The following is a 27035-nucleotide window of genomic DNA, read 5'->3' on the forward strand; positions in this document are numbered from 1 at the left end:
GTATGAATTAGATGCTTATTGGGTTATTACATTTTACCGAATTGTGTAACAGGCGCTTTGTATTTTTACAGAACCACCTTCCTACGCTATTAGACGAGTTACCATTAAACATTAAAACGTCATGCAATCATGGACCTACCGATATAAAATTTCAAAACCTAAACACTTTTGGAAACTTGCAGCATGCAGCAACGATTAAGAGGGGGCATTTTAGCTGAGAAGTGCGTGAGCTTTACAATACTTCGGTATAAGTTAGTCGCAGAGGCCAGTCCCGTGGCCACCTAAGTCACCAGACTTTAACTCTTTTGATTTTCTTTTTTCGAGGCTAGCTACCTTAAGAGTTTACTGTTTCAAAAGCTAGCGTGAAATTGATTGGCCAAGCAAAACAGACTGTGAAAACAATACGGACAAAACCACTCCGTTAAAAAACAGTGGTTACGTCGCACAGACTGTTGTGTTGACAATGTGAATAGTGACAATTTTGAAAACACTCTTCAAGTTCCGTTTAGGACAAGACCTTATTGTTTTAATTTTATATAAATCTGACGCATTAACTGTTACTTTCCTAACTTATTTTTAGGAATTTCCAAAAAAGTTATGAATAGAGAACGTTCCCTATTATAATAAGTAGAATACACGGTTAAAATTATATAATCAACTAAAAATCAGCCTGAATATATTTTTAAATACTATGAAAAGTAAAAATTTTAATCAAAATGCCTTTTTCTCGTCAAATAAAAATAAAAATATTTTCCCTCATTTTCCACTCCAATCGTGGACATACTGTATATAATATCTTATATGACTGCTACTATTTGATACCATCTTTTATATTTTTCAAATATTTCAAAAATGTTGTTGTCTAGACTATTAGAGAAAAAAAATATTAATCTTGTTTAGTGTTGATAATTGGAATTTTCTGGAAATTACAATTCATATACGAGAGATCTGTAGTGTAATAATAAGTATCATTTTTATGAAACAAGTACTTTAGTTCTATTATCAGAAAAAATAAATTGTACAAGATAATGTATTTCAATTTTCAAATATATATTCTTGAAACACCTGCTGTATTTATTTCCTTCGCCAAAACAAATTTAAAATTTGTTAAAGCGATAACAATTAAAGTTTTGAATGTGTGTAATTCAGTTTTGGACGAGGCTGTAGTTCGCAGAGTATTTGTTTCCTTAAATATTATTGGTGAAAAACAAATAAAATTCTTGTTCTATGGAAATTAATCGTCAATTCAATATTCGATCGATGCTATGAAGTTTTAAATGCACCCTCATATGTAAACTTGAGTTTCTGGGAAACGATTCGATTTATCTGTTAAACCTTTCTTAATATTCTAGAAATCAATAAAATTAAATAAGTATAAGAATAATGACGAGGATGAAATAGTGAGTCACATTCTAAAATTACACCTTACACAAATGTAGGACATGTAAAATACTATGCAAAACCTATAGTACCTACAGATTAGTATTTAGGTCGATCTAAAAGCAAATGCTTATGACATTAGGCATTGAATAACAAAGACAAGACATTTTGTAGGTTATATCTAGCCCACAATCAAAATATGTCCGTAGATACACATCCAAATAGCTAAATCGTCGTCGGTCGTCTCACCAATTGGATAAAGATGAGGACTAATCACTTCGAAACTTGTCTATATCTGGTGATTCTGCTGACAAATGATCTTAGCTCTTTACTAGATATTGTGGGTATAATTCAATTCTGGACTGGGCATGTAGCCCGTATTGTAATTGTTTCTAGTAGTATCATTTACAATCCCCCTTAAAAATTATAAAAATGTACCCTTATCTTTGATATTCGTCTTGGAAACATCGAGAAACAATTTAAGGTACCACCCTGTATATCAGTGCAATTTATGACAATTATTTTTGTTGTAATGGGCGACGCAATTGTTTAACTTTGTCCTTCGATTAGTGGTTATTCTTGAGAATTATAACATTTCTTTCTGTCAGGGCATTTTTAAAGTAAAACACCCTGTATATATGCATTTATCGACTAACTTTAAATTTTGGTTCAAGCTCTAAGCGTTACTTTGTATTTTACGAATAAGCAGACGAATTACGTATGCAAAAACAAATACATCATTTTGGATTTGTATAAGATTTGTCTGTTATACATATAACAATTATAACATGTTATCAGTTGATTTATAGCCATAAATCTAGGATGAACTGTTTTTAAGTATTTTTAATAAGTACAACATATTTCCTAGAATTGTTCATATGAACTACTAATTAAGTAGGTAATTTACTTTATAAGTAGATATTATTTTTCTTTTGAATAGCTAAGGCGTGATCTTTCATGTTTACGGAAACATTATCTTCTCAGTAGTTTTCAATTTGTTTTCCTCCTTCCTATCGGTATTCCTCTATGGCAAAAAGGATTTTATGAGTTTATCATCATTAGATTATGTAAATAAGATTTATATAAAATGTAAGGATTTGCAGGAAGTTCTACAATTAATAGTGTTACATAAATTTTAAGAAAAGTCTATAATTTATACTTATTTGTTGCTTGTTGTTCGAATCAATTTTAAAAAAATCGATCATACAAACTAAATAAGAAAACTAAGGCAATGTATATGTAAACATTGTTGTCGGTTATCTTTACATAATGCTCTCCAAAACAATAAAGAATTTATTTGTAATCTTTTAGTATGTACATCTTGATTTTTGATCATTTTGTTATCTATTCTGTCACATCACAAACTTTCAATGTGTAATCGACTGCACAGAATCATATTAAAAATCGATTGAAGCTTTATTATTATATCTTACTTAATCCCTAATAACCTAAATACTGTAGCGAAATTTCTAAATGAACCCACACCTACGAAAAAATAAAAAAGACAACCAGTCTTTTACAAGTAGAATGACTGGCAAAAAGGTAATTTTATGGTTTGTTTAAATTTTATTTATAAATTAATTGCTCGTGATATTTCACTCGTGGCTCTTGTTAACTACAATTTGAGCCTGACGTCCGTTATAAACACGAATAATCTAACGTTATCATTTTTATGTGTGAATTTTTATCTCCATGCCATTTATCGTTAATGACTCAGATTTCGACATATCTCGTGGAATTAGAAAACATTATTTTGCTCCACCTTTTTCAATTAACATAGTTAACACAAATACGCTAATACCATTAATCTTATTTTATAACACAAATATAAATGACTTAAATTTCAGGGACATTTTATTTTTATTTATTATTGTAATCGTTTAAGTTGTAGATAAACCACACTCAATTCGTAAGTACTGTATTTTAGGTTGCATATTTAGTAAACATTTGTAGTAGGCTGTGGAATGTGTCCAAATCCAAAATAAAATAAAATCGTTGGGTCACTAGGTCAGACAAATGCTAAATGTTAATGAAGTTATACTTGAAATGTATAGCCATAATTTCAAACTAGTTTGGGGCAGTTCAAATTTAATTAGTGTTTATTTCTTTTGTACCTATCTATTTAAAATTGAAATTTATATGTAATTAGTATATACAGGGAGTCTCGAAACGCATAATGAGCCAAACTTAGACTGACATAAAATTCGTAAAAATAATAAAAATGGTCAGAATACCAAACAACATTTTCTTTTGGACGCGAACCCATGTTCATATGAACTTTTTATCTTAAAATTTGTCAAAGATTCACCTTTTAGAGTTTGTACAAGTACTTAATAAATACCCTGTACATGGAAAAAAGTAAATTCAACTTGAACAACCCGTATTTAATAAACCTGGACCGTGTTTATGTTTTACGTTATTTTGACTTAAGTAAATCGGAACATTCTGTATGTATGTCAAAACAGCGTAAGTAGTACGAATCGAATAAAAAATTGTTGGGAAGCCAAATCAAAATAATATATAATGAAAACTGAAGACGCAAAAATAAGTGCAATTCAAAGTGGATAAAGCCCCTATGCTTTTGATGGAATTGGATGAAGTTTGCAAACAATAAATTTTTGATTTCTCGTAAAAACAGTCGAAAAAGTAATACATATTTCAGTTTTAACGCAACAATACCTAAAATTATACGTCGTATCCTATCATATGTAGAACACTAAACACTGAGGTGCTAGGTGGGTTGCCTACTTTAAAAAAAGTAAAACGTTTTTTTAACTGTGATTGTACATCAACTAATCTTTTTATAAGGAATTTCTCAATTTAATATTATGTTATATGTGTTACAAATGATAAGGGTCATGTTAGTGTATGATCTTTAATAAGACATAAGAAAAATATGTAAGTCGTACTCTGCTTATCAATGGAAAGTCAAAACAATTTATTTACTGTTCAGGACCGGCTTGCTTAAGGAAAGGGAGATATCACATAGAACTTCTGCGAAATGTAACCAAATAGGCATGGGTACAGACTTGGAGGAAAAACAGAGCTCATAACATTTTAATTTATTACATAGGTATGTTATACAGGATGTTATTTAAGTGCGTGGCCAAACTTCTAGGGGTGATTCTTTGTGTGATTCTAAGATGAAAAGTTTAGTCAAGATACTTGTATCAAACTTTTTAAAAAATAGTTTTTTCGTAAAAATCTTAATAATCCTTTAGTCGATTTTGTTGAAATGTGGCAGTGTTATTTATGGTAGAAAGAAGCTAATTTAGCCCTAAATAGATTAAAATTATTAAGTCCAGTTAAACAAAATTTTTGACAAAAAAAATGTACGCCACTGACTTTTTAAAAAATTTTAGACTTTTGTCGCATTAAGTAACTAAAAATACAACTTTTTTATCACTTGAGTTTTTTTCGTATCTTGCTTTCTTTTTGGAGAAAAAAATAAAAATCACTTTATTGCATGTCCCTGGAACAACATAATAAACAATTAAAACTACCAAACTATCAAAAACTGGGGTGTACCTGTTATTATTTTTTTTCATATCAATTATTGTCTATTATAATCTTAGAAATTGTTATAAAAATTAATAGCTAAAAAAATATTTGTGTTATTTATTAATTATTAAAAAATTTTTTCTTAGAATAAACGTGAGGATTTGGGTTTGTTTATGTTCCAAGCAACAACCTTGTAAATCGTGGCGCCATCTGCAAATGCCCCATTGAAACGCGAAAATTATACCACCCATTTTAAGAAAAAAGTAAAGAAAAACAACGTGTCTAAAAAAACATTCAGATGATGTATTATTTATTTTTTTAGTGTTTGGTGTAAATACAAACTATACTAAACTGGACTGCCAGTGAATTTCATACATTTTTCCTCACTGTGGTCAGGAGCTCTGACGAAATCATATTTCTTCATAGTAACGGTCAATGATAATTTCTCTAACAAGAATCAGCGTTAACTTCTCTATAAGTACTATAAAGTTGTGGTAAAATGTGGGAAATTCGTAATTTTTACTATTCTCATTAAACTGGGGAAAACTTTCACGGAAACGTTTCAACTTTTGAAACAAGCTTACGGAGATGATGCTTTGGGTCGTACACAATGTTGCGATTGGTTTTCAGTCAATTAAATATGATCCTCGACCAGGAATGCCTTCGACTTCAACTGATGACCCCTCTACATTCAAAAAGTCAGATCTGGTGCGTTCAAATCGCCGATTGACTGTCAGAGGAATTACAGAAGTTAGCATCTCAATTGGGTCATGCCATGAAATTTTGACAGAAAAACTCAACATGCATCGAGAAATTTGTTCCTCGTTTTTTAGACTTTAATGGAACTGTGCAGTTTTAATTCTTGGTTCTTCCACCATGACATTGCGCACGCACACTCAGCATTGTCAATTCGAGGGGATATTTTAGCAGTAACAAACTAAAGTGCGAAATCTCGATTTTCAGAAATAGTTTTTGCAAATAGAATATACATATATTTCATTAATTTTGATACCATGACAATTTTTTTAAGAGCCAATAGTTCTGCTTCTGTGATAAGCTATCTTGATGTTTTTATCAGCGTTTTCATATGTTACCTAGTAGGTACGTCCATGAATTCATCGTTATTGTTATACTATATGCTGTCATTTAACAAAGGTCCAACATTTTTATAAGTAAGAATGTTGCAAAATAAATTACTTCACTTAAAACATTTTTATGTTTACTGCAAAAAAGCAAGACAAAAAAGCGGACAGCACCCCATTTTATGGAGTATGTCTATCTACCACAAAAAATCTTTTCCGAGTTTGCCAACACCCTGTACAAACTAATTTCGAGACTAAAGCGCCTGTTACTGTTTGCTATCGTACAAAATGCCTTGGGCCTGCCCTGTTACTAATGTGCCGACTATTCCACTATCGTTATCTTCAACACATAAAATTTCTTAAGAAACATACATAAATAAACGAGATTCTTGATCCTTCGATAACATTTGTATTCCCGAAGATAAAAAAAAATCAAAACAGAGAGCCTCCATTTCGCTCCATGACCGCTTGTTTTTGTCAAGCATTTCCGTGATAATGCTAGACCCTTGTTCGGCACCGGAATTTGCTCGAACAAACTGTAAAATCTTCAAGGGTGTTAGGACTTCTTGTACTTGGTGGTCTTGACGTGGCAACCCTTGTGTGTTTCGGTGTGGTGTGTGATGTCAAGAATAAGTTCCTCTAGCAGTTCGAGCTCCCTCAAACGCAGTTTGGAAAGGTCTCCGTTAATATTAGCAAGACCGAAGAGTTATGGGTCCCTTTTGCCCTACTACGAGTTTATCAGGGCTACGATGCGAGCCCAGCAAAGTCAACAGGTCAGTAAAGTCAGACTAATTAGTGAATTTAAGAATCTTGTCGGAAAGTTTTCATTTACAATGTTACATGGTAGTGATATGTGTAGATAAGACACTGTTGACACAAATTGGTTTGTCAATCTAAAACTCAAAAGAATGGTGCGCTGGCAAGTACCAGCTGAGGCGGGAATTTTGAATCCTAACCCTAGCCATTTCTTTACGTTAAAAAATTCTGTTTTAACCTCAAAGGTCACACGTAGGGTGGACTACCTTAAAAGTCATATTAGTGCGATTTGGGATTTTGTCAACTTTGAACTTTTATGTCTTCTTTATTTATTAACGAAAACAACGTATTTGTATCAAAACTGGGGTAATTAGTTTGGAAAAGAATTAATTTGTTAATAAAAAATGTGATTTAAAAAACATTTTTCGGAAAATGACTTTTAAATCCGTATTTTTTTAAATAAATAATAGCTAGAGAAAAAGTAAAAAATGGATTTTGACATTCAAAGTCTACATTTTTAAGAAAAAAAAAACTCATATTGATAAAATCATATCGATTTTTCCCGGTATCTCAAGTATAGGCATTTTTTGAAGTTGTGATTTTCTAGTTTGGCCGACAATAACGGACTGAGGCCAGCTGTGGTGCGGCTCAACTGTTTGGGTTATAGAAGGAATTATCGTGGTGGGGCGAACCTTCGGCAGCTGCTACCTGAGAAATGCCAGCCGTTAAAAAAAACGGTGGTGCGAATTCGCACTAGTGTGACCTTTGAAGGTTATGGGCAATTCTGTATCTCAAATTAAATTTTAAACACACGTTAAAGAGATTTATTAAAATTAATTATGTACTAATGACAAAATAATTTTAGGGGGGTATTAAAAATCTGGGTAGTTCAAACATCTTAGCTTTAGTTGCGGATTGTTGATAATATTAAATCAGAGAAAATATAATCTCCTATTCCTTGGTCATAGACTTCAAATTAATTGGTATAGGTACGGCAATGATTTTCTGGATTATGCGTTCTTTAGGTATCACATACAGAGTTTGTTTTTATGTAAAACGAATTTATAACAAAAACATTATATATTTATCAATGTAAGACGAAGTTAAACATACCTGTACGTTAGGGTGGCCCCAAAAAAACGACTTTATTTTTTCATGTCTCTTGTGACGATATGTTTTTTTGAGCTGATTTTTTGAGGGGCCTCTTAAAACATGATAAACTAACATTTTCACAAGAGACACGAAAAAAATAATCGTTTTTTTTGGGCCACCTTACTATGCATATAAATAAGGCCGTTAGACATTTTCACCGATCTTTCCAAAATTCCCATCGTCAGATCTAAAAACCGCTCTATGCAGTTCAAACTACCCCGATGCCTACATCCCCGACGCAACGAAATTCGGACGTAACAAAAGATAACACCCTGTACAGCATTAAAATGGTTAACCCAAAGAAAATTCTATTTCTAACGACGCGGAACTCAGCCAGGGTACAGGGAGCCGCGCTAACCTGAAGCTTGCAAGAGAGCCACCTTAAAGCCATTTTGCGAGCGAACGTCGACCCTGAGAATAGGCAGTTCAGTAACCAGGGATGGGTGCCTGGCCAGTGCTTGCAGCAGATCAAAATTTTTACATCTATTTTATATGCAAATGTCTATGACCATTATTGCAACATGCTCAAAAATTAACAATAAAGCAGAACTATAAAATTCCATATTTGAGTTATATTTTCTCAAAGAAAATAGCTACACGAGCTTAAAGCTCACACTTTAAATCGGTGGCCTACGGCTCTACGGTGGCCTCAAATAGTTATTTATTATAAACTAAAGTGCTCTTTAAAATCAGTGCAAAAAACTATACAATCGCAACCTTAAAACTTGAACTCTAAAAGCAAGTGAAGTTACCAAGTGCATCTTCGGACCTAAATTAGAGCGTGGACCATTACCCTGAATCCAACTAGAACATGCTGAAGGGTGATAAGGTTTGGCAAATCCAAGGAACTAATCGGGATCCGCAGTTAGCTGGACAGCCTAAACTAGCTATTCCGCGACATGGCGCTCAACATAGGGCCCTGTCACCCAATCTTTCAGTTCCATAACAGCTCGAGCTATCTTGCTGATTGGATATGCTCAATGTTGCTATACCACGACTTTAGGTTGGATTAGAAATGTAACGAACATGTTAAATTTTCTGAAAGAGTTCGTCTTTTTTCCGAACACCTAATAATGGATTTTTATTTATTGGGTATTTCGCCACTTGTGAAAAAACTGTCATAAGTAAATAACTTTAGACAATAACCTTACAATGAACTCACATTTATCAATTTTGAACTAAGCGGATATCTGTTATGTGCAATTTACAGAATACCCATTGATTTTAACGACCTTCAAAATTTTAGCACCCTATTAAATTTTAACAGCACGAATCAGAATTGCCCCATTACTGTTTTAAAATAATCGTTGAACGTACCATATTATGTTATTCACGGAATCATAGAATGCGTGAAATTGGTGACTAATTCTAAATTAACAAATCATGAAAATATCAAAAATACTTATCATTATGAGTGGAGAAAGTGAGAAAATAGTGTAAACAAATATACTGCTGTATTTTGTATTGCCTAAATTTTACATATTTCTGTACTATCAGTAGATCTACAGAGTGTTTAATTTTTAATGCATAATTCCCGTGATGGTGCTTGATTGGAGGTTATTAGTTACATTTAGCTCGTTCTCAATCTATAAATACTAGGATCTTGTGAAATATTGGATTCGACTTTAATTTCGTCAGAAAATGTCAACAAATTAAAATATAATATGTATACAATTTTGCACGATTTCGTTTAATATAATAAAAAAGGATAATTGGTCGTTGCCTTCAAGAGACGCAAGTTCCAGCATCATCTTTGATTATTATTTGTAGAATATCCCTGTATTTTTTATTAGAACGTTTTATTAAAATTGCAGAAACATGAAATTTGCGTAAACTTATGAACTTTAATATTAAAGGAAGATGCGACGAACAAAGGCAATCAAATATGTGGAATAAATTATATTTTACTGTTCCGATATCTTCAGAGATAACGATATTACAATGACAATTACTGTATATATAAAAAGTTCCTTTGATTATTCGACATATGTACATGATGTTAAAGTGTTTGAAAAATATCACATCTATACAGATATCTTTGAGATAATTTTATATTCCATTCTTTAATCAGAGGTAGAGATAATGAGAAACGACAATCATTAAGGATCTCAGAATTTCGAAATAATAGGAATTTTTTGTCGCATATACAATTTTAAATGTAATGTAATTACATTTCTTCCTGAATTATCTGAAGCAAAGCATAAAATTCTACACCACTGAATTTTCCAAACTTTTAATGATTATATTGTTTTTGAAATTACATTTGCTACCCAAAATTTTATAATTTTTTTTAAGAAACAAAATTTGTTTTCGATTAACAGCGAAGTTTGGTTTAGAATATAAAAAATAAGAACTCAAAAATGATTTGTTCTCTCTTTTAAACAGAAAAAAGAATAGAAAAAATACTAAGAGGGGTCAAAATTCTGAGGCCCTTAGTCTTCATCAGACAAAGGAAATCGTAAGACGGTACGGCAGACTGCACACTGCACAATGCACTTCATTTTCAGTTTGCAGAGATCCTCCACAAAACACCAACTGTGTGTAATAAACAGATATATTTCAAAATTTTGGTTTGGAAATCGTATTTTATCAAATTTATAATGAGTGGAAATGATGAAATGAGAGGATGTACAGCTTTTACCTAAATAAATATTGTTTCCGGTAGTTAATATGGATTCTCTAAAAACATAAATAAATATGTAATCTATATATTTATTTTAAAAATAAAATGTTTTGTCACTATTTATATAGATAATACATTGCGTAATAGTTTCTACAAGGAAGCATTTCAGACCGTATTTTCTGCACAAAAGAGTTAATCTTGAAATTATACAGGGCGTTAAAAAAAGAGTGTAAAATATTTAAGGAGGTAATAGTATGAACCAAAATAAGCAGAAAAGTCTCAATAAACATGGGTCCGCAAAGTAACGGTTGCGGAGATATGGAATGTTTTATGTTTTTTAGACCCTTTTTTTATTTTGCAAAAACGTTGTGTATTTTCTTATAATAGTTGGTTGATGTTTAGTGAAATAAACGTTCTGAGTGCACAAGTTTTCTTTCGCTATGGCTGGTTACTCTAACGCAGAATTAACAGACATGCATTTCATGTATGGTCGTGCTAATGGGAACGCCACCGAAGCGCGACGTCTTTATGTTGACGCTTATCCAAATCGCCAGATTCCTTCACAACGCATGTTTGGAAGAATTCACCAAAGATTGCGTGATACCGGTTCCTTGAGCAAACAGTGCCATTTATCCGGAAGACCAAGGTCGGTATCCACTCCTAGAGCAGAAGAAGAAATTCTAGCACTGGTAGAGCAGAATCCAGGTACGAGTGTGCGGAGAATATCAGCCGAGGTAGGAATTAGTGGTCCTCTTGTTTGGAGAATCCTTCACGAGCAACTGCTTTATCCATACCACGTGCAACGAGTACAGGCATTAATCCAATAAATGATCATCAAACACGTTTGGTTTTTTGCCGCTGGTTTCTACGTCATGATGCTGAAGACCCTCGTTTTCTTGCAAACATTCTTTTTACTGATGAGGCCGGGTTCACAAGAAATGGAGTATTTAATTTTCACAATACGCATATTTGGGCCGACGAAAATCTTCATGCTCTAATAGAATCTGGACATCAGGCACGTTTTTCATTAAACATTTGGATGGGTATTGTAGGTGACAGGTTTCTAGGTCCTGTTGTTTTACCAAACCGATTAACAGGCGCTGCTTACCTCAACTTTCTGCAGAACACATTGTATGAGTTTTTGGAAGACATTCCTTTGAATCAGAGGCAACAAATGTGGTTCCAGCATGATGGTGCTCCAGCTCATTTTTTCATGGCCGTTAGAGAGCATTTACACCAAACTTTTCCACATAGATGGGTAGGAAGGGCCGAACCTGTTTTATGGCCTCCAAGATCGCCTGATCTGAACCCTCTAGATTTCTTTGTTTGGGGATATTTGAAGACATTAGTATATGGTACTCCTGTAAATAGCCTGGAAGAGCTGCAGCTACCGATGAATCAAAAGTGATAAGAAATCCAAACCAAGGAGGGTGTTTTCGAAAGAGTTCGAATACCGTTGAGACGAAGATGTCGTGCCTGCTTGGAAATGGACGGAGGGCACTTTGAACATCTTCTGTAACTTTGTTTTTTGTTTGTTAAAAGCTTCCTTTGTCGGTTTATTCCTAATAAACTAAAATGTTTGAAAAATGAATAGTGGTGCATATCTCCGCAACCGTTACTTTGCGGACCCATGTTTATTAAGACTTTTCTGCTTAATTTGGTTCATACTATTACCTCCTGAAATATTTTACACTATTTTTTAACACCCTGTATAGATTATCATACTGTTTCTAGTCAGTAAAAATATGTATCCACAGTAATATACACATAAGTAACATTTACTTTGAAGTGGTTTTGAAACTCTATTATTTAAATATAACACTTTACACTTTACCACTAACAAATAGCGTAGAAATTACCTAAGGTGATTAGAAAAAAATCGTGAAAATTATAATTAATTCTTCATATTAATAATTTTAGTATTTATAAATCATATGTATATTACGATTATTATTTTGATGCTATTTCGTGAACAAGTAAAAAATTGCTTATTACGGCCTTGATCAGCGTTTTTTCATCCAAGGACACTGAAAACGATTGAATAAGATCACAGGACTGACTGCGGAGTTAAACTTTAAACACAGCCAAAGAGTAGAAATATAAAGAGGACACAGATAGAGAGAGCCCACAGAGGAGAGAGCCAATAAAATAAGACAGATATTTTAAAGGGACGCAGAAGACGACGACGAAGAATGACAACTCACATGAATAACGTGAATACTGTTGTTGGGTAGCATTTGAATGCGTAATTTTTGGTTAATTTATAACAGTTTTTTGTCGAGAGTTTTAGAAAATCTAAGCAGGTTAGAAACAATGTCTTCATTGTTCTAGTAACACAAGTTTTCTCAAGAGTATAAGACAGTTTAAATCTTGACAATATATTCAGGAGAAGAATATTTTATTTTTACCTCTTATCGTTTATCGTCACGTTTCCTTGAATCATCATCAATATCTAGAGATAGATGTTCTAGATGTGTTTTGTTCTTTTCTAATTGTAACAGATGAAAAGACAAAGAGATATATCTAGAGCATCTACAATAGATGTCAATTACGAACTTGCCTTATACAGGGTGATTCATTAACAATTGGAAAATCGAAAGCTGAAGATACTACACGTGAAATGGTTACTATTGGCGCAAACATGCCTTATCCGAAAGTTGATAGTTTCGGAAATACAGGGTGTTGAAAGTTAAAATTTTTAATCGTTTTTTTGCGATTAACCTGAAATTATGTAGGTTAGGAACTTGAAAATTTGTGAAACTATATTTTTTTGGGTGATGAATAAGATGCGTGTTGTAATTTCAGCATTGCTCGGTAGAGGGCGCCACTTACGACCAATTTTACCGAAAATTTAGTTAATAACTTTTTACCCTGTATGTCTAACATGAAACTTGATTCAAAACCTGAAAGAGCAATCATTTTTCCATTAATTGTGTATTCTTGTTTCATTTCGGTATCTCGATCCGTTTTCGAGAAAAATCGATTTAACGAACACTATGTTTTGATAATACGAGAAATTAAAAGCGAAACAAACCAAGTGTTTCTTCGTGTTATTACAACAATTAACAATAAAACAAATGAAATTCGTAATAATGATTTAAAGTCAGTGTTCGAAGAATCCACCGTTGACATTTACACACTTTACACAACGTTTTCTGAGAGATCTTCGAGTTTGAAACAACATATTGGGATTGCGTTTGACTTCGTTGGCAGCGATTTGTATTCTTTGCCACAACTCTTCACACGAACCAATAGATTCTTCCAAATAGAAAAATGAAGAGGATTGAAGTCCGGACTTCTGGGTGGCCAAGTAAAAATGCTTCCACGGCTTGAAGAAGTTCCACTTTATTTAAGAAGAGACATGTGGTTCATGCACGACGGAGCTCCACCGCATTTTTCTTGGCCAGTGCGTGCATATTTAGATGCAGTTTTTCCAAATCGCTGGATTGGCCATGTAAGCATTTTTGCTTGGCCATCCAGAAGTCCGGACTTCAATCCTCTTGATTTTTCTATTTGGTCTCGAATGAAAGATATAGTTTACAAAGAATCTATTGGCTCGTGTGAAGAGTTGTGGCAAAGAATACAAATCGCTGCCAACGAAGTCAAACGCAATCCCAATATGTTGTTTCAAACTCGAAGATCTCTCAGAAAACGTTGTGTAAAGTGTGTAAATGTCAACGGTGGATTCTTCGAACACTGACTTTAAATCATTATTACGAATTTCATTTGTTTTATTGTTAATTGTTGTAATAACACGAAGAAACACTTGGTTTGTTTCGCTTTTAATTTCTCGTATTATCAAAACATAGTGTTCGTTAAATCGATTTTTCTCGAAAACGGATCGAGATACCGAAATGAAACAAGAATACATAATTAATGGAAAAATGATTGCTCTTTCAGGTTTTGAATCAAGTTTCATGTTAGACATACAGGGTAAAAAGTTATTAACTAAATTTTCGGTAAAATTGGTCGTAAGTGGCGCCCTCTATGAGCAATGCTGAAATTACAACACGCATCTTATTCGTCGCCTAAAAAAATATAGTTTCACAAATTTTCAAGTTCCTAACCTACATATTTTCAGAATAATCGCAAAAAACGATTTAAAATTTTAACTTTCAACACCCTGTATTTCCGAAACTATTAACTTTTGGATAAGGCATGTTTGCGCCAATGGTCACCATTTCACGTGTAGTATCTTCAGCTTTCGACTTTCCCATTGTTAATGAATCACCCTGTATGTATTATAAACAAGTCATAATAATAATAATACTGTCATAATCAGTTATTGGCTTGTAGTTTTATAATTAAATAAGTTAACTGTGGTTCCCAAAATACGAGGTGATTTACTTTTTCATGATAAATACAAATAAAAAACATGTAGATGTTGATGTATTAGATGTATTAAAGGATTATAATGAATACACATACACATATTGGGACACAAAATTTAGACATTTATATTTGTTATGAAAAAATTGTATTTTTTTATTCTGTACACTAGTCAAATATACTCATATCTTTGAGTACGCATAAATTATTTTATAAAAAAATAAGCATATTCAGGTGAAAAGACGACAAAAAATGTATGCTTGTACTAGTGCTACTAATACTATTCTTTTTACTTTGACAATTTTTCACAAGCTCGAAGCTTATTGCACATGCACAAAATCGTTGAGGAAAATATTTAATAAAAATGCTTAAACACGTCGATTTTTACTTTTAAATTCAACCCCATGGTTCAATGTAATGCCTTGATTTATAGCTTTTTTTAATACTGAATACAATAAAAAAAATCATAATTAGTTGATAACAGCGTGGTAGAAACAATTTTAGTTTGGCTTTCCGGGCTGATTGAGCGGATTTCTTGTCGAATTATTCCCTTTAAGGGCTCAATATTTTCAGGTCTATTAAATAAATTTTCGTTTAATAACCCCATAGAAAATAATCCAACTGGGTTAAATTCAGCCATCTTGCTGGTTATTCACTAGATTCCCGTCATCCCGTCTACCAAATTATCTGTTAGGCGCGTCGTTTTGCTGTCATTCTGGGATCCAGTGGATCGGGATCATCTGCATTAGGAAACAATACCGCTAAAGAATTAGTTCAAATTGCAGGAAATCCAATGTTCACCACCTAGCATTCCGTCAAAGAAGTATATTTCAATAATTCGATTCTACATTATTCCAGCTCAGACTTTAATTTTTTGAATGTCGATCAACCCATCAATTTGTCTGACAAATGAAATATGTTATAGTTTGAGTATGCTGATCAAAAGTTGTCACAGGCCCAAGACCCAAAAATTAATACTTATCGATATAAGCGACATTGAAAGTGAGAGTCCCATCGCGTCTTTTTTACGAAAAGTCGTATGATTCTTCTCTTTTGTATACTTCTATTGTCCTTTTTATTTACACTTCTTTACATTTCGCCCGTGTTTTTAGTTTACACCTGCTCTTTTAGTTTTAATTTTTACTCGCGTTTTTTGCCCGCTTATTTTTTTACATTACGTCTGCCATTTTTAGTCCTGCTTGTTTTATTATACACCCTCTTGTAGACAGGGTGTTAGAAATTTCACTTCCTTAATTTTAACAGACGATAGACTACATTAAAATAAACAAAACAACCTTTTATGACATGGGTCCTAAACTCAACCATTTCCGAGAAAAAAAATTTCAAAATCTCCAACTTGATGTACAAAAGTTCGATTAATTAAGGAATATTAACGTAACTGCGTTCATAGAATACCATAAAATACAATGTTTATCACCTTTTTAACTTCTTTACGCTTAATTATAAAAAATAATTAACGTTGTAATTAATTTAAAATTCGATAAAATTCATATAGAGCAATGTGACAACGGCGCGGCGGTTTATTAACACGAGGTACGAAGGTGTCCAGCAACCACTAACACGTAATTCAGTTGATATCTGGATCCGCCCATTAGGCGAGGCAATGAAGCACAAAAGTTCAGAATTTTTTCCTTAAAGACGGATCGGAATGCGTTTTTTGCATTCTCTTCCAAAAATTTTTTGTAAAAAATGTGGCTACTTTGTGTTTCTGACAAACCGGAAATTGCATTGCTGCAGCCAAAAATGCATACAAAAAATGCATTTTTTGATACGGCTTTTGGAAGATTTAATAACTTTGTAAATAAGAGTCAGAACTGGCCCAAATCGGGTACTCGGGGGTTTTCGAGGTCGCTGATCACGATTATGGTGTTCAAATTGACCCCCCGAACACCTGGAGCTCAGGAACGCCGATGAACGTCATCTCCGTGGGACTGTCCCACAAATCACGCGGGGAAGGAGAGAAACTCGGCGCCCGAGGGTTTTTTGGGTCGCCGAATTCAAATATGCCATCGTCGAACACCCCCCGGACACCTGGTGCGCCCGAACCTGGACGTGGATGTCATCTCCGAGAATTTTCCTGACAAGATTGACAAAAACAACCCGAAAATCATTGTGGGGGCGTTTTTTGGGGCGCTTAATCCAAATTCCAGTTCCTTTTATTAGACACCTGCTTGTTTTTATACTACGCGCGTTTTTTTTTACTTTACGCCAGTTTTTTTTAATTTCTACCCGCTTGGTTATTCTTTTTTTCCTTTGCGCTTGTATTTTTCTTTTATTGTTCTTGATTTTTTTGCTTATTGACAACTTTTACTTTACGTCCGTTTTTCTTATTTTACGCTCGCCTTTCAATTTTGCAACCGCTTTCTTCTTTGTTTCGAGTGGAAGATGCCACTTGTAAACTTGCTTTGTTTCTCTCAGAGAGAGAGAGAGAGAGAGAGAAGAGCCATGCGGCTTTCTGTCAAAAAGAGTATACGCGCGATGGGAGTCATGTCGCTTATCTCAATAAGAATTCATTTTTGATTTGCATTGTGTGCATGGTACTATGTTCTCAATTCGACTTACCTTTGATTGCGATATTGGAGGACGTTTTGGGTGGTATTAAATAAAATACGGACTTCTTTCAGTAGGTTTAGTTTTTGCCACCTTTGTTCAACATTTAAGTACAAACAATTTGTAAATATCTCCGTTATATGTATCAGCCAATTTTGGAAAACTTTTTTTTCCTCAACGATTTTACAGAATTTACCCGTTATTTTCGGGAAGCTCTTTATAAATATATACAGTGTTGCTCAAGAAGAAACCGAGTTGGTATCGATATTTCTGGAATGCGACGTTCGATTGTGTTTTTTTTATAAAAATTAGTTATATTTCACTTTTCCCATATTTTCGAAGACAATGAAGTTACAGGTAAATCTAACACGAGACCTTTACATAAACCCTGTAGATCTCTCCACGTGGATCACATCAATTTCTAATTCATTTTTGGGTTTGCGCAAGCGCAATTTTCGTTACAAACACTCTTGAGATAATCGCTAATCCGCCTATAAATCGCAGATATCACTGATTGCTCGCCACACAACGCGCTCGTTCGGGGAACAATAAAAAATTCAATTAGAGCCTGCAAATATAACTAGTAACAATAACTATCCGCGGATCGCCGTTCGGTTTACTCACGGCGTGTTTGTCAACACGGGCCTCCTTAAAGCAAACACAACTATTTGCCGACCTCATAAAAAATTTAATTCATGCAGTCAACACCACCTTTTTATAGATGGTACTGGTTATCAGATATCAAACAGTTATAATTTGTTAGCGCGAGCATTCTTTCCTTAATCAAAAAGTAATTTATAAGACGGCCTAATAGCCCCGCGCGGGGTCGCGGCCCGTTCGTCGTTCAATTGTTTTCCTTGGGCGCTCAATTGTTTTACTTTGGCGGATTGGCTGGCACGGTTTTAATTGCCGGTCTGTGTACACAGTACACATCACACGTGCTGTGTTTTAAATGGTCTTGCTCGGGTAATTTAGTCAGTCGGTCGACGGTAGTGGCAAGTTTAATGGTACGACTCTGTATTATTCTTGAGGGCCGAGATGTTCAAGCCGGCCAAGTTGTTCTCTGGGCACCACCACCATCACCACCACCAACAGGTAGTTATAAGAATTTCGAATTTTAAACGAGTTGATTTATTTGTACATCCAATCGTGTTCTACTGGATGGTAAATTTTGCAAGCCCCCTGTATCTCCATCAGCTGTCAGCTCTAATTAATTTAGAATTATCACATTGCAGAATCTATATTTACATACACTCAGACGAGCTGTGGTATTTTCTAAGCATTAAATTATAGGACCTTTATAAAACAGTGTTTGTTCTAAGTTTTATTTTTTAGGTTAGGTTTGATATTTTATTGTACATTTTTCTGTACTGTTAAATATGCTACTCGCAAACGTTAATGTTACTATTCTATGCCTATATAATTTCTCACACACTTTGTATATTCCAACAAAATGTTCTTTTACAAAATATACACTAATGGAAAAAATGAAGGGGTCAAAAAAAAATCTAAATTTTCGGCGATTTTTCAAATGGCTGTATCTTTGATAAAAATGGTCGTATTGGAGTAAAAAAAAAAGCAATTTGAAGCTTGAAGTTTCTAATTTTTGGATCTTGCAAGAAAAATTTTCAAGTTTTTTTTGGTCTCGATACGACCATTTCTCGCTGAGCTATCGGACTTTCAATGAAAATGGATAATTTTCTCATTGTTCATCGATATCTCAGAAACCAATGGTTGCACAGAAAATCGACGGTGGGTTTCAGAAACTTGAATGAATTCTCTACAAGGTCCTGGCATGGTTTTTTAGAATTTTTTTTTATCCTTAACATGACTGAAAAATCGTAAAAAATAGGACTTTTAGGGGTCTTTTAGAAAATCACGTGCCAATATTGGAAAAATGACTAATGTTAAGTGTGCCTTTTACAGGTCATTGTACCCCTAAAAGCCCTACAGAGTTTCAATTCGATCCATCAAGCCGGTTTTTTGTTTCATTCGATTGAATTTTTTAAAAAATTAAAGGATCACGTTTTTTTGCCTTTAAATGCTCATAATCCGTAAAAAAATGAAAAAAAACATTCTTTTCCTGATTTTTTTTGACATTCTTATTGCAGAAAGCGTTTGAAATTATGAAAAAAAAAAAATTGAAAAATTTTTTCGAAAAAGAATTTTTTTTATTCAAACTTTTTTTCTACTGAAAAAAGGTGGTTTGAAAAAAACTTTGTTTTAGTGTTCTGTAAATTCGGAAAAAGCGTTTTATGAATTCAGAAGTATCGCAGCAATAATCTCTGAAAAGGGTGTAGATCGAGGTCAATATTCGGTTAGGGGTATCAACTTTTTTAAATTTAATTAAAATTCGGTCAGCATAATCACGAATTGAAGTAGGAGAATCGTGTCGAAAATACTTGGGGATTACCGAGGTAAATTTTCTGAAGTGAATCCAACGAAAAAATTTAAAAAAAAAAATTTTAAACAAATATTTTTTTTGTCATAACTTCAAACACTTTTCGCACGTGTGTAAAAGAACTATTTTTGGGATGAGAATTTCTACACTCAAATGGTTTCTATATGCTTTCCAACATAGCTTTGAGAAGATTAAAGTCTTAAAAGAATAAAAGTACAAGTGTCGGCTAAGTTTTGCTGCTTTGCAATGACAACACATTATTATTTTTTAAATAGCAGTCTTCAATTGGAAACTATTTTGATTCTAATGATTTTTTTTAGGTAAACACTCGAAAGGGCAGTTTAATCATAAAAAATTATGTAATAATTGAAATAATAACATATGAAAATAAAAAATGAAAATAAAAATATTATAACGAGTGTTCAAAATGGCCGCCATTTTCTTCAATGTAATTAAATTAATTCGATGCAAAAAAATGAAATGAAGGCTCTGGATTATTTAGAATTTATTTTTCAACGGAATTGTTGCATTTACAATTTATCCGCGATGTCAACTGGAGATAAATAAACCATAGATTTCAAGGCAACCCACAAGAAGTAATTACCTACAGAGTGTTAAGTCCGGTCAATGAGTTTTATAAACGCATAATGTCCCCTTTCTATCTATTGGTCAATTATACAGGATGACCTATTTTTTCTAGACGTTACCTGAATTTTTTGAGTTTCTGTGTCGTCTGACTTTTTTTTAAAGCATACTCGAAAATATCAACTATCTTCTGTGACAAAAAAATAATAATTACTAACTTTAGAAGTTTTCAATCATGGATATTTTGTTTTTTTATACAGAGTGATCCTAAATATCATGTACATCAGGAAGGGGGTGATTCTTTGGCTTATTTCTTGACTAAAAGTTCATATAAGCATAGGTCCGCAAACGCTTCGTTACCGATCTACAGGGCGTTGAAATTTTAAATTTTTTTTAGTTTTTTCTCTATAGCTCCCACAGTTTTTGAGATATTTACCTCAAATTTGTAATATAGGTTACGCTGTAGGGCTTACATCATTGGGCATGCCAAATGGTCGTGATATTCTACAATTTCATAGTAATTTAAACAAAAAAAATTTATTTGTTTAAATTTAATCTAATTTTAATAAAAAAATAATAAAAAAAATTAAATTAAATAAAAATTAATCATTTAAATGGAAAAGAGAGGAAAGGAAAATTATTATTATTATTTTTTGTTTAAATTACTATCAAATTGACCAAAGTTGGATTAATTCAAGAGCGATTTTCTCAGAAACCGTTAAAGATAACGATTTTAAACAAGAGTACCTTTTTAACGTAAAACAGTTCGGGAAAACGGAATTTGCTGTTCAATTTGTTAAACAGTCAAAGATGAAAAAGTTACACACGCAAAGTACCATGGGCCCCCCGTACCCACCCCATGGACCTTGTGGAAATAAATGGATTAGTCCATCAAATTGCTCATCAAAATTTAGCTGTGTATACCAAATTTCATTCATTTATCACAACGCGATTGAGAGATATTGCAAAAAAATGATTTCCATTCCTCCCTCTTCAATGGGTCCCTGTGCTCTTAGGAAGCATTTCCGGACCCATGTTCATATGAACTTTTTTACTTAGTTTTGATCATAGAATCGGCCTGTTCAGGGTTGGCAGCTAATTATGTGACACCCTGTATAGGTAACCTTATATGTATAATTTGACACAAATTGCTGCAAAATTTAAATTTCTTTCGATTTTACATGTCGAGGTTTATGTTTTATAGTTTGCAAGAAATGTTCGATTTTTCATATATTCTTTTTATTACTTGTTTTTTATTTCCACGTTAAAATATTAAGGCTGCATAATTGAATTTTGAAACTTTAATGGACTGCGAAAATGGCGTTTAAGAATTATTTAACGTAAAATATATCTAAATATTAGAAAAACAGTTACAAGAATGTGCAAACATACAAAATGATTGTAAAAACATTGAAAAGACCTACAATAATAACACAATGAATAATTTCGTTTCTGTATGAAAGCTTATTTTTTTCGATTGTGCATATTTTGCAGGCGAAGAATAAATTTTATCGGTTATAATTCATGTATGTGGAAAATGTTGATTTAAACTGTTTTTATTTTTACCATTTTGGTTTCATTTTTTAATACTGGAACAACAAAAAATATGAAAAACCTTGATTACCTCGCAAACTGAAAGCAATAGAGCCGAATATATGTTTCTGTCAAATTTAACAGGGTTTCATTTAAAAAAATCAAGTTATCCATGATCGAAAACTTGAAATTTCTAATGCTTATAATTACTATTTTTGTATTTGAAATGTATTAAGTAATTAATGCATTAGAAAGGTGTTTTCATGCTTGAAGATACTGAAAATGCAATTAAAGAAAAACGTTAAATAACATCGAAAAGCAGACTTTCCGAAATGCAGTAAATACGCAGGCTATTCTTTTTGAAAAAAACGTAGATCCGGATCAGCAAAAGTAGAACGCGTTGTGTAATGGAAATAATTTTGAATTGTGAAGAAATCGATTTAGTGCAACTTTTTTGTATTAGTGATATTGATAATATGCTACGGAATAGTTCGTCTTAAAAGGAACGTCCTGTATGTATACCATCATGTACCACTTTTGGTATAACACAGAAGCCTCTAATACATTTTTTCAAATTATTTGAAGGTGTTTCATAATAGAACATTTACTATACGAGTATTATTTAAAACCATGATTGAAACCAAATGCTTAGAAATGCTATTAAAAAATAATTTGCCATTGTGACATATTTATTGTACTGTTTAATTCACTGTGTTATGATGTCACGGTTATAATAGCACTGCAAGTCGATCTTTTACATTTTTTGTCGTACTATTTAACCACTTTTATCTACCGTGGAAATTTTTATTTACCACTCCTTGAGTACAGTTATAAAATAATCGTGTAATCAGTTGCAATATGATGCTTTGTTTAACTTAGAAGATATTTGAAACATTAATTAAATTGCTAATATATTTCGAATGAAATGCTATTAACGAGGCTATTAGTGCCAGTAAATACGACAGTGATATTACCTTTTATCAGTGGCGTACAGGTAGATAAGCTACAGTGACTTCATAAAGGACAGCGTGGCAATGTGTCACAGCACTTTGATTAAATAATTTTTAGAACATTTTTTGACATTTGTGTTGATTTTTTTATTATAGTGTATTTGTGATATATTGAACGTTCAGGGTATTTAGAATATCTCAATAAAAGGCTAAAACTAAGAATTGTGTGTATTAATTTCTAAGGAAAGATGTAGCTATGTTTTTTATTATAATTTTCAGTGATAATGCAATCAGTTTTATCCTTTAAATATTTAGTCCAGTTGGTAGAGGTTCGGCCCGTGTCAAACCTTGATAACCCGGAAATAACTACACAGCCTGTTATTGTACTCATCATTTAAAGTATTCCTGTGTAGTTATTTCCGAGTTATCAAGAAAATGTCACCAACAGTAACTTTTCGGCCTCTGTCGATTTATTTAAATAATCAAATATAAAAGCAACAATTCGTCTTCACTTACTGTTACTGAAAATACGGAGTCAAACTCTCCTAACTAACCTTGTTTTTACATCAAATTTATATATAACAATTCTTTTTCATTGTCATGGATGAATTTTTTATTAGTATAAAATGTTATTTTCGGTATAATATTGCATCGACAAACCAAACGGACTATAAAAGTAAATCTTATAAACTTACATAATAATATTTTTCGAAAACTGTCATTAAATAGTTATTTTTGTATCTAGAACGCGAAATGGTACATTTGTGTTTATGAATGGAAGTTATTTTGCTCGGAAAAATATCCATTCGAGAACGCAAAAGCATTTCGCTTCGAGATGCAAACAATATTATTTCGATAACTGCAATAAAATAAGACAATTATTGTGTTATATACAACAATTTAATTTATATGTGAAATCGTTTGAACCGTGTTTGAATTAAGCCGGTTTAGGCATGGTGACTATCATAACGATAGCAACCTAATAAACGATAAGAATTAGTTGTTTGTAAAAGTAATATCAGAATTATACAGGGTGTCCGGAAATGATGAGCAAAAAATTCAGGGGATAATTCTAGACCGAAAATAAATGCTACCTCTTTCTATAACATTTTTTCCAAAACTGATTATTAACGGAGTTACAGGGTGTTAAAGTTAAATTTTATTTGTAGTTTTTTTGCAATACCTTTTGCCACACTCATAATATTTTGACGAAATTTCGTATATGGGGGTTTTTCGGGATGAGGATTATAAATTTGCCCACCGTTTTTTCGCATTTTGTAGAGGGCGCCACATACGAGCCTTTGGCGTTCTAGAACATAAAAGTATTTTGCAGCTAGGTGACGAAAAACACTCACTTTGTCAACTGAAAATTTAACGAAAATGTCGACTGTTGCTGACTGTTTCGAAAAACAATTATTTTTCGTTGTCGTGGATAGATTTTTTGTTTGTATAATATTGCATTGACTACCGAGTTGACTACAAAAGTAATATTTTTCACAATTTTTTAATTTTTTTTTACTTTGGAATAATGCAATGAAGTAAAACTGAACGCCAGAAAATTGTCTGATGTGACAAATCAATTATATTCAAGTCACCATTTAATTTATAATTTAAAGTAGCAATAACCTTAATTTTTGTAATTATTCCGAAACATTTTTTTTTTAATGAAGACCAGTGACAAGCATAATTTGGCTCGCGAATCGTTGCTACGTCTATGTCTTTTATGCACACATTTTATTAATAAATCCCCTTAAATGAATGTTATCGTGATGATAAGGATCGGTTAGTAAATACTTTTGAAATTAGCCTTTTTTAAGAATACACATTTTAAAATTTTGTTGTTGTTTCTTATGTGTTGTTTTTGGAAATAAATTTGTCTTATATCTCTAACAACAGATTGTAGAAAATGAGTTTTAAATTACTGATATTCAGTTCCCACCGTGATTTAGATCAAACTTACACGTTTAAAAATATGTATGTAAAATCGTTGACCAGCATACAGGCCATTGTTTTTATAATTTCTAATTTTAACTCCCTATCCTTTTCTGACAAATCTACAAGCTTCCTGTTCCCGTTCCCTTCAAAAATATATTTCCTAAGTTTATTACAGTAATACATACATAAAATCATAATTCTGGAAACTCAAATAATCATTTTAAAAGTGGTGGATATTGTATATAGCAACAGTCTCAGTTTGAATGTGGACTTCCATTAGCTGAAGTACTTGGGAAATGTTTATATCTTGTGGTTATTTCTGTAAAGCATCGAACAGTCACATATCCATATGTTTTTTTATTTGTTATGTACATTATATTCACCCCTACACATAAAGTTATTCCACAATTTGTACTAGATATTTAATTTCAATTTTGTGGCAAATTTCAAAATAGTTCTGTATTATTAATTGTTGGTGAGTATACATGTAATTTTTATTTAATATATCTTGTTACTGTACCAATTTTTGCACTTTACTTGAATTTACTTGTAGTCCATTCAAAATAAATCGCCTTGTTAAAAGTCAATCAATTTGTCAGTAATTATTGATTATGTTTTATTAATATTATCTGCCAAGTGTTTAAATCGAAAATAAGTGTATTAACCTGATACGTTTATCCCAATCTAGATTCTTTGATTAAGCTGATTTAATAGAAATCTTTTGAGCACACTATCGATTTTAAGTATTTTGTTTTGTTTTAACAAAAATAATGATGTAAAAAGAACCACTTGCGTTTAAATATTTTCTATTAATATAATAATGCTAAGCTACAAATAAATATGGGAATTAAAGAGATTAAAACTTGCAACACCGATATATGAAAACAATATTTATTAATTGTTCGTGTGTCTTACAACATACAGAAATAGATTTTATGGAAATGTAATGATAATATTAAATTCCTGGGAAATCACATTTTAAAACAATTGTAGCTAAGTTTCTCATTACTAATAGACATTCAATAACTTGGTAATTTTTTAAATATGAATAATATTTCTATATTTAGTAACAAATACGAGTATAACACATCTCTAAAAAAAAACATTAAATAGTCATTTGTTAGGTTCTCATGTTTTACGTTTCACGTTTCTAATAGCAACAGATTCTAGAACAAAATAAAATTTCCATATCCATACTCCCTTGTATTACCGATAGTGTACACTTTGGACATACAGGGTGTCAAAATATTCCGTACTAACAAACTATCACAGATTCATGGGTTATATATATTTTTTGAAAATTGAAACTTTCGATATGGCTCAACGAGGTGTCACTTCTTAGACCTTGTTATTTAAAAATAATATTTCTTTATTAAACTATAGGAATATTATTTTTAAGCAGAATCTTGTAAAGAATTTATGGTGTTTGATATTTCAATAGTTTTTTTAGTGCTTCGGAAAACTCAAAATTCAAGCATCAAATGGCTTTGAAATGTAATTTCTCTATTTTAAAAAAATCAACGTGACTTAATAATCGGGACGCGACTGGCGCCACCTAAGTGTGCGGTACATCAAAAAGTGCGAAACAAAAAAAGTTATTCCGGCATGTTCAAAACAAAAAACAAATACATAATAAAAGTTTTATGAATTTTATTTCAAACTTTAGGAACATAGGAAACTTGTACATATCAAATATATTGACCAAATTGAACAAATTTCATTGAGAATTGTTTATAAAAATCCTCTTAACTTTAATGATTTGTTAAGTTTAGTGGAACACAGGCTAATCTTTTTATTGTATTTTTTTTATAGAAAATTTTTCATGGATAATCGATACGAGTAATTTGTCTTTTATAATGTTTTTAATTCCAATCTATGTTAACCGTTAATTGACACTATTTTATATTCAGTTTTTGCATAGTAAATGCAATTTAAAAACCACTTTTTAGATGATATTTTTAAAATATTATAATTTATATATTATATCTTTTGTGTTTTTGTAGCTTCGTAATTTTTGTTTTAATTCTGTTTAAACAAATAATAATAAATAAATAAAATATGACCAAATCGCTAAACCTATCCATATCCAAAGCTTTTCCAAATAAATCATTTATTTATTTATTTATTTATTTCCTACGGGCTTAAACCCATTTAGGTTTAACATATGATAAAATGTATAAAAAAAATATACAGGGTGTCCCCAAATTAATGGGACACAGAGCAAGGATAGATTCCTT

At 32.2% G+C, this 27035-nt stretch overlaps 1 protein-coding gene across 4 annotated transcripts in view; it reads left to right on the forward strand.

Moving 5' to 3' along the window:
• The window catches only part of LOC108910496 (kinase D-interacting substrate of 220 kDa B), a 69144-nt gene that overhangs the window by 7704 nt on the left and 34405 nt on the right, over positions 1-27035 (forward strand). For 2 of the 4 annotated variants that reach the window (XM_018715104.2, XM_018715108.2), the window contains exon 1: positions 6496-6736. The exons of 1 other annotated variant lie outside the window; for it this stretch is intronic. In XM_018715104.2, coding sequence (XP_018570620.1) covers positions 6584-6736 — 153 coding nt within the window. In that variant the 5' untranslated portion in view covers positions 6496-6583. Of the gene's footprint in view, positions 1-6495; positions 6737-18210; positions 18490-27035 lie in introns of those variants that run through there. One more of the 4 variants, XM_018715106.2, reaches the window with a different exon arrangement.

The sequence above is a fragment of the Anoplophora glabripennis genome, unplaced genomic scaffold (assembly GCF_000390285.2).
Source record: "Anoplophora glabripennis isolate ALB-LARVAE unplaced genomic scaffold, Agla_2.0 scaffold376, whole genome shotgun sequence".
Taxonomy (NCBI): Eukaryota; Metazoa; Arthropoda; class Insecta; order Coleoptera; family Cerambycidae; genus Anoplophora; species Anoplophora glabripennis.